The sequence below is a fragment of the Neomonachus schauinslandi genome, chromosome 2, assembly GCF_002201575.2.
Source record: "Neomonachus schauinslandi chromosome 2, ASM220157v2, whole genome shotgun sequence".
Taxonomy (NCBI): Eukaryota; Metazoa; Chordata; class Mammalia; order Carnivora; family Phocidae; genus Neomonachus; species Neomonachus schauinslandi.
Genome location: NC_058404.1, coordinates 68,908,463 through 68,921,324, shown reverse-complemented (window position 1 = coordinate 68,921,324; position 12,862 = coordinate 68,908,463). Strand labels below are relative to the sequence as shown.

General features: G+C 39.9%; 1 protein-coding gene across 3 annotated transcripts in view; it reads left to right on the top strand.

Annotated features, from left to right (window-relative positions):
- The window catches only part of FNIP2 (folliculin interacting protein 2), a 134,721-nt gene that overhangs the window by 36,570 nt on the left and 85,289 nt on the right, over positions 1-12,862 (top strand). For 2 of the 3 annotated variants that reach the window (XM_021699016.2, XM_044912860.1), the window contains exon 1: positions 4,275-4,498. The exons of the other annotated variant lie outside the window; for it this stretch is intronic. In XM_021699016.2, coding sequence (XP_021554691.1) covers positions 4,323-4,498 — 176 coding nt within the window. In that variant the 5' untranslated portion in view covers positions 4,275-4,322. Of the gene's footprint in view, positions 1-4,274; positions 4,499-12,862 lie in introns of those variants that run through there. 3 annotated transcript variants of the gene reach the window in all.

Genomic DNA, 12,862 nt, shown 5'->3' with positions numbered 1-12,862 from the left:
CTCAGAAGAATGGTTGTGATGATATAATTATTACTTGTTTTTCCACTTACTGAAGAAGTTTTAAACCATTTAAACATAAGGAAATTTGGAGTCCTATAGAGGCATCTCTTTTTTAAGTACAATGGTTGTGGTTTTGATATACATCTCTATTACATTTTATCAGATTTTGAGCTGTGGAATTAAGGGTTATTAAGGGGGAGGGACGGAGGAAATGGCTTTTTCACTTTTTAAAAGTTTTAAATTTCTTTGTTACCATATTGCATGAGTCACATTGATTGGAGTGAACACAAAATGTTGTTAAAGCTTCTAAAGGAACTTTTGTCGTAATAAATGAGAGAAAGAGTACGCGTGTTTAAACACAAGTACCCTCTTGGGCAGAAAATATGCATCAGACTGTTAAAGGAGCACACTGCTTGTTGTAGGTAGATTCATATCATAGGTTTAATAGCACTGAATATTTACATTAAAACTATCAAAAAGTTATCTGTTGAACATCTATCAAATGTAAGACCTGTATGAGGTGCAAAGATGAATGTTAAAACCCAGTTTTTACACTCAGAGAATTTATGATCTAGTTAGGATCATAAGATATGCACACTACTCTGTTTCAAAGCAGTTATGTGTTAAGTGTTAAAAGTGTGGTTTAAAAAAATTATAGAGGGGGATGCCTGAGTGGCTCGTTGGTTAAGCATGTGACTCTTGATTTCAGCTCAGGTCATGATCTCCGGGTCCTGGGACTGAGCCTGGCATCAGGCTCCTTGCTAGGCCGGGAGTCCGCTTGAGGGTTCGCTCTCTCTCTTCTCCCTCTGCCCACCCCCTCCCCTGCTCACACAGGCTCTGTCTCTTTCTTTAAAACAAATGCATCTTAAAAAAAAAAAAAATCGTAGAGGAATTCAAGGGAGAAAAAGATCTTCCAGCCTAGGAAGTCATCATGGGGAAGATGAAATTTTTACCAAGGAAGTGTTTCTCAAATGTGTGGTTCCCAGGCAAGCAGCAATAGCATCCTCAGAATTTGTCAGAAATGTACATTCTCAGACTCCACCTCAGAACTGCTGAATCAGAAACCCTGGGGGTAGATCCAGCAATCTGTGTTTATAAGCATACTGTGTTTGAGCACCACACAACCAAGGAAGTGGTGGATAAAAGGTATGCTGACTGAATTTAGGGAGAAACGGTGACAGGTGTGGAGTGTTCAGTTAAAGACGGCTGGCTGAATGAAAGAAACATACAAAAGGGGTTTAGCTTCTGTTTAACGGAATTCCTTCCCAATGCAGTTTAGTTTGATCCTTATTTCATCCAATTATCCTTTGTAACTATGTTGTCATTTTCTTATCATCTTATTCTGATCATTTAAAATGTTTGCGTCATCTGAATAGGGGATAACATTTGCATCTTGTAACAGTATTTGAAGCCTTTAGAAAATGTAAAATATCAGGATGACTGAACAGCTCTGTGGCTAACTACTAGGTTAAATATTTGTTCAGAATACATATTTAAAAAGAGGGTTTCATGGGGCACCTAGTGGCTCAGTCGGTTAAGTGTCCAACTCTTGATTTAGGCTCAGGTTATGATTTCAGGGTTGTAAGATGAAGCTTTGCATTGGGCTCCACACTGGGCTTCCGGCCTGCTTAAGATTCTCTCTCTCCCTCTCCTCCTGTGCCTCCACCTCCCCTCCCCACCTCAAAGGAAGGAAAAAAAGAGGATTTCATGTCCTTTCATTAGGTCCTAGATAAATATTTTTTAGAGATGGCAGTTTTAAAACTTTATTTTTTATTTATTTTTAATTAATTTATTTATTTAAAGTTTTTATTTATTTATGAGAGAGAGAGAGTACAAGCAGGGGGAGCGGCAGGCAGAGGGAGAGGGAGAAGCAGACTCCTTGCTGAGCAGAGAGCCCGATGCGGGGCTCCATCCCAGGACCCCGAGATCGTGACCCGAGCCAAAGGCAGTCGCTTAACCGACTGAGCCACCCAGACACCCTTAATTTATTTTTTACATATAAAAAATGGGATCTATTCCCTAAGCACTTCTACATATTTTATAAAATTCAGTTATTTTGCTATTTTTACAGCCTACCCCATTAACATTGAACATGTTAAAAGATAAAATTCAACCAAGTAAATTTGAAGATCTAATTGGCTTTATTAAATGACTCATGAATCAAGCAGTATCCCACCTCCAAGTGGAGAGGGGTTGTTCCAAGGAGTCATACAAAATGCAAAGTTTTTATAGGAAGGAGGGTGGATCAAGAAAGGTATAAGCAAAAGAAAAGAAAGATAGGGCAGGGGTCTCACTCTGCAGATTACCTCAACTTCCTTTGTGGGGGTTGGTGGAAGGGACCCCTGCGGTAGATTTTCTCATTGGTGCTTATCTGAAAATTCCTGATTGACGGGCTAAGACAGATTGCTAGGGGAGGTTGAAACTGCAATTCAGTTAGTTGGTGAGCTCTGGCCTGATGACTTGGTCTGGCCAGAGAAACACGTTTTGGGGCCTGTGGTTTTCTTTTTGACAAACTATACTTTCATTTCTCCTGTGATTTTAAAGGAGGTAAACCCTAGGTGATTTGAGACACTGATTTGGGGCCTCACATGGGCTGCTTAGGAAGTGGGCATGATAATGGTGAAAGGAGGCTTTACTTTGAGCCTTTCCTCATCCAGCTGCCCTGTGCCTAAGATGGAAGACTAAAGAGTGCTTACGTAAGTGAGCTTCTGATTCTCTGTTAAGAAGAGAAAGTGATTTTAAAGACAGTTCAGGGGAAAAAGAAGAACCCAGGATCACATGGTGGCCACACAGTTAAGTTTTAAGGTCAAAATGTGTTCCCCTTCCTGGAAAAATGAATTCATTTTCTACTAATCTGGTTTTATCTTGGCACTGTCCGTTCATTACATGCACAGAGAAGTCTAGTCATTGTTGTAGGTGTGTTGCAATCTTTATTTCTCAGGGGAGGGTGTATTTAAGATCTTTTGGGGTTTGTTATAAAGGAACTTTAGGGTCACATAGATATAATGTCTTTAAGGTAATTGAGGCCTCTGCCCCGATAGCATTAGATTTTTCTCACACTTGTGGGGTGAAATATTTGGCTGCCATGTATAAAGACATATTTAAATCCTCCTGACACTAGAGACCCAGCCAACGATTCATCAGATTTTAGGGATCTATTAATATTTTCTTCAGCCAAATTCAAGAATGAGGAAGAGGAAAAGGAGTTGAGACAATCCCTTATAGTTTTCAAGATCTGACCTATATTTTAGGGACCTGTGCTTTTTATTTCTTCTTAAAGAAAAATTACTTTTTCCATGAACTCAGTACTGTGGATAAATCATGTTGATTCTATAACAGTATTTCATTTTACAGATGAAGTACCTTAGTGTCAGAATTCAAATCTGAACTACTTTTGTCCTTGCGTTCTGGTGGTTCAGGGCTTTCATGTTCTGAATATAACCAGGAATCAGGAATTCAGTGCAAGAGTTGAGAGAGAGTTTATGGCTTCTCATTTATTATTAATTTTCTTACATATGTATGTGTGTGTGTGTGTGTGTATGTATAAAATTTTCCTTACATATCTACATATGTATATTTGGTATTAAAGCAAGGATGTGTCCCTATTCTACCTCCCCCACATCACCTCCTGTACATTAAGACCTACCTTTGTTGTGTGTAACCATCTCCCTCACTTGCTCTGCGTAGAGTTTTGCAAGGTTGCAGAGTAAGACCTGTCAGCTGACACTTGCTCACATGAGAGCCATTAAAGAGGGTGGTGTGGCCAATGTCAGAGCAACCTTGCAGCTGAGGGCAAGTCACTGCATTTGCCTAGAGCCATATGAATAGGTCTTGTGACCAATTAATTGACTACTACATAATCTCCAACAGGGAAGCACAGATGGAATGAGTCAGACCAAGCTGCTCAACCTGTTGGGTGTTTTGTCTTTTGCTGACCAGAGTACAAGCTTAGGAACAAAAGTAGGAAGTGGGATTTGGATTTGTCTGTTTATAATGGTCCTGCTGAGAGCGTATTTTATAACATGATGGATACATCTGACTTCCTAATACTTTGGCAGGCTTAATTTATGTAACAAATGAATGTTCCTTTTTTTTCTCTCTCTCTCTCTCTCTCTCTCTCTTTTTTTTTAATTTTGAAAGAGGAAATTAGTAGGCTGCTGCCAAGTAGCTTGCCTCACCTACCGTATAGGGAGTACAGTGATAATTTAGGACAGCTGGTCAGTGTGGAATATCCCTCAAACAACAGAGAATCTTCAACGTTTGTGTCCCAGGTCCATGTTGATAGTCAGGATAAAGCAGAAGAAAGCTCAACCACCCAGGAGATGTGTGGCGGCTCTTCGAAGACTGCAAATCGGCCAGGGGGCTGGCAGGATTCAGCCAGATGTGTGTGTAATGCCGGTTCTGGTGCTGAGAGGACTTACAAGGCACTTTTATGCCCAAAGACTCGAAAACGTGCCAGGGTGGGAAGGGGCACTGATCACACCGAACTCAGCAACAGGTTTGAAACTTCAGTTCTGTTTTAAAATCTCAGAGAAATTTTTATTTAAATCCCTGAGTACCAAACAGATGAAATTATATTGATCTGAAAGTTGTTTTTCAAGAGTACTTTTAGTTGGACATGGGGTGGTTGGTGGGTATGTAGAAACAAGTCCTTTCCTGTATAGAAAAGATGTAGGCATTTTTTTTTTTAAGATTTTATTTGTGTGTGTGTGTGTGTGAGAGAGAGAGAGAGCGAGCGAGAGGGAGTGAGCAGGAGCATGGGGGAGCAGCAGCTAGAGGGAGAAGCAGGCTCCCCACTGAGCAAGGAGCCAGTTGTGGGACTCGATCCCAAGACCCTGGGATCATGACCTGAGCTGAAGGCAGACGCCTAACCAACTGAGCCACCCAGGCGTCCCAGCATGGTTATTTTTTTGACTGTTTGAATTCTGCTACCCATCTGCTTTCTTTTCATTACTTCTGCTGGAGCCAGCTTGCAAGAAATGGTTACATCTTTGTCCTATGTTGAAGTTTGAACAGTACTATTCACAGAGATGATCAAGAACAAGAGTTGCAGTCCTGAAGTAGCACAGCAGTTGGTAGATGGGGCACAGGACTGGAAGTTCTCACTTTGTAGTTTGAATGGTAGATGGAGGCAGGGTGGTGGGAGAGAGAGGCCAGTCTTCTGGAAAATTATTTTCATGAGAAGGATGGTATTATGCTGAACTAATTTTAATGATGGAGCTTACATAAAGAGAATAACATTACATTTACTATGTTCTTTAAGGGTGATTATGTCATCCATTTTGGAAGAATTTATTAATTTAATTAGTAATAGCTCTTAATTGAAACATATTTGTAAAGAATTTTATTGCATTATCAAGGAAAAGGAAAAATCCTTTGAGAATTGCATTTCACTCCAAAATCTGATGTAGATAGGTAGAAGGAGAGCCAAAGTTAAAAATCAAGTTAAGCTTGATTCTCATGGTTAGTGTAAAAAGTAAGTTTCTAAATTCACTTAAATGTTACTTTTTTTCTTTATAGAAGTTTTCTTAAAATTAACATGTCATAAACTTTATCCATCAATACATTTCTTGGTTGATTAAAAATCAGGATATAGTTTCTTTCATATAAAAATCATTGTCTTTCTTTAGTAGAAGCTTAACAAAATGGTAAATAGTCTACTTCGGTATAAGAGCCCAGCCGATTGAAGAGTTAGGGAGAAGTGATGGAAATCATTATATAGGTACTGGGTCACTTGCTGTCCACTCAATTAAAGAGAGAGATTTATAGAGGAAGTGGTAATGAATGATGTACATTAGAAAAATACATTTGAGTGTTCAGACAAGAATTTCACTTTTATACTGTTTTTATCTGTTTCTTATCAAGAAAGGACAGCTGAGTGATAGGAGAGAGTAATGGATTGTCACCCAGTTGATCTGGATCTGAATCCTGACCCTGATCCCCAGCTCTGCTGCCCAAGAGCCTTATAACCACGGGGGAGTCTTCTGGCTTTTCTGGTCTCACTTTTAACTCTAGGCTATGAAGTTGGTTCAGATAATTAAAAAAAAAAAAAATCCTTTCCTCCTATGAAATTCTAAGAAGTAGCATCAGGACCTTTTGTAGTCCCTATTTTTGTTATTCATACAGTTCTAGAGTCCCCAAATAGGTGTTTGGGGTGATGAGGACAGCATCCACATAAGAAAATAATACTCAGGGCCACACATTTTTTTTTTTTTAAACTTCAAAACGTTTTGGTATGAGCTGCTGCTTATCACTTTCAGTGAACCTAATATTCTTTAGTGAATTTTAATAATTTTTAATTAAACAACACTTTAACAAAAAATTTTCGTAAGCGTTATTGCCTTTTCTTTTTTTAGAATATGGTGATGACATATACTTAGCAATTAATTGGAATTCATTTCTAGTCAGACCAGTTGTTTCGGTAGATCTTACACACTTTCTCTTCCCCTTCCTACGATCTTGAAAACGTATTCGTTATTTGCAGTGTTGTGTTTGGTTTCCTGAATTTCTTTAGGCCTTGGGCCAGTCTCCAGGGTAGGGTGAATTATTGACAGGAGCTTACACTGTAAGGATCTGGCTCCAAAGTGTTCACGAGTTATCTGTTTGTCTAAGTCAGGTGGCGGTCAGTTAAGTATGACTTCAACTCCCTCTTTGCTCTTAGGTATCTTAAATCAATAATTTTAGGTGGTCTTAGCTGACCACACTGATAAGTAGGTGTTTTTTTTTTCTTCTATCTATCCTCATGATTTCCCAGTTACTCTAAAGGTGAAGAGAAGGATTCCACAAATACAGAGGAGTCATGTTGGATACCTAACAGTGACTGGCCTCGGTGTAAAACTGACACAGTTCAGTGCAGAAAGAAACATTTTAATCTTTCCCATTATGGCTCATGTGGAATGAAACATTTCAGGATAGAAGTCTGTCCTTCACTTCCTTTCTCCTTAATCTCTAGAATGACAGATATTGGAGTTTTATTTATTTCACAAAATCCAGAATCAACAAAAACCTGCAGAGTTTGATGAAACATTTTAAATGGTTTATCAATAAAAAAAAACTCACCTCAAATCCAGTAACTGATAGGATGCTGGGTATATGGCATAGTCTTCCATAATCTCTTCCTTCTTCCTTAAGATACCAACTGTAGCAAAGCTGTTAATGACTTGATTTTTTCACTTTACCAGCAAATTAGATAACCATAGGGCTGTTGATGTGAGAAATCTAGGATTATTTGCCAAGCTTATTAGCGGATCATTGTTTCTCTGATGGCAAGAAAAAATTTGACATAACCTTGTCTTAAGAAGTATAGCTATCCACACAGAAGAGGAACCGAAACAAAGCACTTCGGAGTCAATGGTGCTTTAAGTTTTATATCTTGGAATTTAGATTCAACAGAGACTCTTTGTACTGCTTTACAATCACTAGGTTAGGAAGGGCTTCAGCCCTTCATTAATGAGTGTATATATCCAACTTGTCTACAATTTGGATGAACCAGTTCTATCAAAAAAGAAAGAGTCTTAGATTGGTTTGTGGTAGTTGCTCAACAAGAAAAGAAGTACAGAAACGAGGGTTTATTTTCTTTCCCCTAGTTAACTGCTTCACAGAGATAAGCTGACTACGATTTTACTACCAGTCTTTATTTATAGCAGTTAGAATGACTGAGTAGGAAATACAAAGATAGTCACAGATTTAGAGACAGATATGCTAAGGCAACAAGCCAAAGCATTCTATTCTGAAAAATTTAGTGAAAAAGGGCTGAAGTCTCATGCAGGTTGTAGGGAAGGGGAGAGTGTTTTTCATTGTTGTTCTTCCCTTAGAAACACTGTAAAAACTATTTCTACTTTGATACTATGTAGAAAATGTAGCTGTTAGGTTGAATCAAGTGGGTAGAGAAAACCACCAAACCCTAGTCTGCTGATGGTCTTGTGCTTTGCGACAAGCTTCACAGAGAGGTTGAAATTGCTGGGTGTGACTCTTTCAGATGCATCGAGTATTGGCGTCACAAGCTCTTCTGCCCTTTCTGCATTCCTTCCCTTTTCACTGATTTTATGAGCCAGGAGGAATTTTCCTTGACTCCCTAAGAGTTCATTTCCACTGGCTGATGGTTGGGATTCAGAGATGTAATTTGAGAATGAGTGAATGAATGAAGGAATGCAATGGTAACTTGGTATTGCTACAAAGTTATGTCTGATTTAGGTTTTAAAAAACATTCATCTTTTCCCTCAGGCCACATACCTTCTTGGGAATGAATCAGAGCAGTCTTGGTATACAGGGTGTTTTGTTTTGTTTTGTGTTAGATCTTAGCACAAGCAGGGAGGAGAGGGAGAAGCAGGCTCCCTGCTGAGCAGGGAGCCCCATGCAGGACTCCATCCCAGGACCCTGGGATCATGACCCAAGCCAAAGGCAGACGCTTAACTGACTGAGCCACCCAGGTGCCCCTTGCTAAAGCCCCTGTGTAGAGGGGTTTGTTTTTTTTTTTTTTTAAAGATTTTATTTATTTATTTAAAGAGAGAATGAGAGACAGCACAAGAGGGAAGAGGGTCAGAGGGAGAAGCAGACCCCCCGCTGAGCAGGGAGCCCGATGCGGGACTCGATCCCGGGACTCCAGGATCATGACCTGAGCCGAAGGCAGTCGCTTAACCAACTGAGCCACCCAGGCGTCCTGTAGAGGGGTTTTGAAGAAAGTGTGAACTTGCTTCAGGTAGACCGACAATTCACGTAAACTTTTGTCTGGGTCTTATTTTGCTGAGTGTTGATGACCTAACAGGGTAAAGTCCTTATTATTAGTTACTATAACTCATTATGTCCAGAATGACTGTGTTTCAGACAGAAGACAAGAATACTCCAGCTCTGGGGTCTGCAGGCCAAGTCATTGGGTAGCTTCCGAAGCCTTTTTCCCTCAAATCCCACTCAGCTGTATGCTGAGCTGGAATACTCGGCTACACAGGTCTGTGATTCCTGGTTCTTATGTTATGACTCCTGTTGTGAGTCAGGCTGTGGCTTAGCCTTATCCTTTTATTGTTATAGTAACAAAAGCTGAATAACTGCTGAATAATGATGTAGCAAGCCCTGGTGGGAATTGGTGAGAGCAATAACCTATGACCCTTCTAAGATTATAATTAAACTCCCCATCAAAATTCACCATAGGGGGGCGCCTGGGTGGCTCAGTCGGTTAAGCGTCTGCCTTCGGCTCAGCTCATGATCCCAGGAGTGGGATCAAGTCCTGCATTGGGCTCTTTGCTCATTGGGGAGCCTGCTTTCCCTCTGTCTGCCGCTCCCTCTGCTTGTGCTTGCTCTCTCTCGCTCTCTCTCTGACAAATAAATAAGTAAAATCTTAAAAAAAAAAAATTCACCAAAGGGAATCCAGTCTGTGGGCTCTAGAAACACCAAGGTTCCCTGCAATTCTCTTCTCCTTTTATGGGATCTCACGTTTATGTAGGTTATTGAGTATCAGACATATGTCCATCCATCAGTGTTTGTATGTTGAAGAGTTTAATCCTTCTCTTACTAGTTTAGAAAGGTTAAAAAAAAAAAAAAAAAAACCCACAAGCTACTCCCAGGTCTTTATAGAACAGATGTGAATTAAAATGCTGTCTTTTTTTCTTGATGTGCCCTTCCCTTTCCCTTGCATGCCTCACCCTGCCCAAAGGCAAAAAACAAAAAATGTAGTAATGCTAAGCTTAGTTTTTTCACTTACTAATTTAAAAAAAAATCTAATTCTAATATGTGAAAATCTAGACTGTAGTACCAGATACAGTGGAAGCATCTTTGATCTGGGGATCTTCTCTACCCTGATCTTACGATCAGAGGGTTCATCTCTGCCTTGAACTCACTGTGTCTTTGGGAACATCACCTCATCCCTTTGTGCTTCTATTTTCTCTTCTACAAAAAAATAATAGAAGTGGGGACACCTGGGTGGCTCAGTCGGTTAAGCGTCTGCCCTGGGCTCTGGTCATGATCTCAGGGTCCTGGGATCGAGCCCCGCATCGGGCTCCTTGCTCCGCGGGAAGCCTGCTTCTCCCTCCCCCACTGATCCTCCTCCCCACTTGTGCTCTCTTTTTCTCTGTCTCAAATAAATAAATAAAATCTTAAAAAAAAAATAATAGAAGTGGTAGATTAGGTCAGTGATCATCAAATATTTTTAAAATGTAGCTTCCTGAGCTCCATTTCAGATCCACTTGACCGAATTTGTGGAAGTGGAGCCTGTGAAGTTTCGATGATTAAAAAACCAACCAATACACAGAACTTCTGAGGTAATTCTAATGATGAGTCAAGTCTGGGAACCATCAGATAGGTGGTGTCTGAGGTCCCTTCCAGCTCTAACATTCTGATTATCTGTCAGTGACCCATGAGTAACAAGGCTGTTAGAGAAATGTGAAGACCCTGGGTAATCAAGGGAGCCAAAACTATCTCAGTGGTAATCTTTTCCATGTGGGGGAGCAAGCCGTATGGATATTCAAGAAAGTATATTCTCAACAGAGGGACTAGTAAGGACAGAGCAAGCCATATGGATATTCGAGGAAGTATATTCTCAACAGAGGAACTAGTAAGGACAGAGATCCTAAGACAGAGTCATGCTTGCTGTGCACCCTAAGAAGAAAAATATTGCCTAGGGGCAAAAATGGTTTGGATTCAGAGAGTCAGTGGTCCTTCCTGGGAATGTGAATGGGCCCAGGGTGGGCTGCTAGGTAGGGCTAGCAGCTGCATGGTATGATATGAGAGGCAGGTCGGAGGTTGTCTGCTCCCTGTTCTCTCTCCCATTGGCCCTTGCTTGATAACAATAATTCCTATTATTAGAACCTCATTTTTTTTTTTTTTGTATTTAAGCATGTTCTCTCAAGGCAGTGATACCTTAGTGTGAACTATTATGAGAACTTGTTCCTCAGTAGCGAAGAACAAGACGGTATGAAAGGACTGGGCTCGTTCTGTAGAGCGGCGTATGAGGGCTGACCTTCTTCTTTCCAGCTGAGTGGACAAGCTGAGGGGAGACAGCCTAAAACTCAGCTGAACAGGGACAGACTTTTAATGGTCATATCCAAAGCTCAAATAATATGTCCATGGTTTTCATCTTCATGGGAAATTCTTTAGCAGACTATAACAGACCAAAATGATCTTCAGAGAATAATCCTATCACAAACTTTAAAAACTAGTGCTCATTACTGAAAGTTCCTGTATTTTAAAAGTTCCTTTGACAATTGAAAAACCTTTTTCCTTTTAAATAGACTTTATTTTTTTAGGGCAGCTTTAGGTTCACATCAAAATCAGCAAGTGCAGAGAGTTCCTCTGTACTCTCTGCCCCACACGTCACACGTGCACAGCCTCCCCTACTATCAATGTCCTACATCAGAGTGGTACATTTGTTACAGTTGATGAACCTACGCTGAGATATCGTTAGCATTCCACACCATAGTTTACATTAAGGTTCATTCTTGGTGTTATACATCCTATGGGTTTTGATAAATGTATAATGAAATGTACCCATCATTATTGTATCAGTACAGATTAGTTTCACTGCCCTAAAAAATCCTCTGTGCTCTGCCTCTTCATCTCTCCCTAACCCCTGGCAACCACTTACCTTTTTACTGTCTCCATAGTTTTGCCTTTTCTAGAATGTCATTTGGTTGGAATCATACGGTATGTAGCCTTTTTAAATTGGCTTCCTTCACTTAGTAGTATGCATTAAAGCTTCCTCCATGTCTTTTCATGGCTCAATAGCTCATTTCTCTTTACCACTGAATAGAATTCCGTTGTCTGGATGTAGCACAGTTTATTTATCCATTCACCTACTGAAGGACATGTTGGTTGCTTCCAAGTTTTGGCAGTTATGAACAAGGCTGCTGTAAACATCTCTGTGTGGGTTTTTGTATGGAAGTAAGTTTTACTCCTTTTGGTAAACATCAAGGAGTGTGATTGCTGCATTGTAAGGTAAGAGTTTCTTTAGTTTTGTAAGAAAGCACCATACTTCCCAAGTGGTTGTACCATTTTGCATTCCCACCAGCAGTGAATGACAGTTCATGTTTATTCCACATGCTTGTCAGTATTTGGTTTTGTCAGCGTTCTGGATTTTGGCCATCCTAATAGGAGTGTAGTGGTATCTCACTATTGTCTTAATTTGTATTCCTCTAATGACATATGATGTGGAGCATCACTGATACGTTTTTCTGCCATCTATATATCTTTTTTTGTGGGGCTTCTGTTCAGATCTTTGCCCATTTTTCAGTTGGGTAGTTCATTTTCCTGTTGTTGAGTTTTGTGAGTTCTTTGTATATTTTGGATAACAAGCCTCTATCAAATACATCTTTTGTAAATATTTTCTCCCAATCTGTGGCTTATCCTCTCATTTTCTTGTTTTGTCCTTCGCAGTTGAGAAGTTTTAAATTTTAATAAAGTCCAGGTTATCAGTTATTTCTTTCATGACCTGTGCTTTTGGTGGTCATCACCATGCCCACAGCCCTTGAGGTTTTTGTTCCATGTTATCTTCGAGGAGTTCTATAGTCTTTCATTTTACATTTGGGTCTGTGATTTCATTTTGAGTTACATTCTTGTGAAGGATTTAAGGTCTGTGTCAAGATTCATTTTTTTTGCATGTGGATGTCCATTTGTTCCAGCACCATTTTTGGAAAGGCTGTCTTTTCTCCATTGTATTACCTGTACTTTATTCAGTCAAAGATCAGTTGGCTGTATTTGTGTGAATCTGTTTCTGGGCTCTCTATTCTTTTCTTTTGATCTATTTGTCTCTTCTTTCATCACTACCATCCTGTATTGGTTACTGTAATTTTATAGTAAGTCTTGAAGTTGGGTAGTTGTAGTCTTCCAGTTTTGCTCCTATCCTTCAATATTGTGTTGGCTATTCTGGGTACTTTGC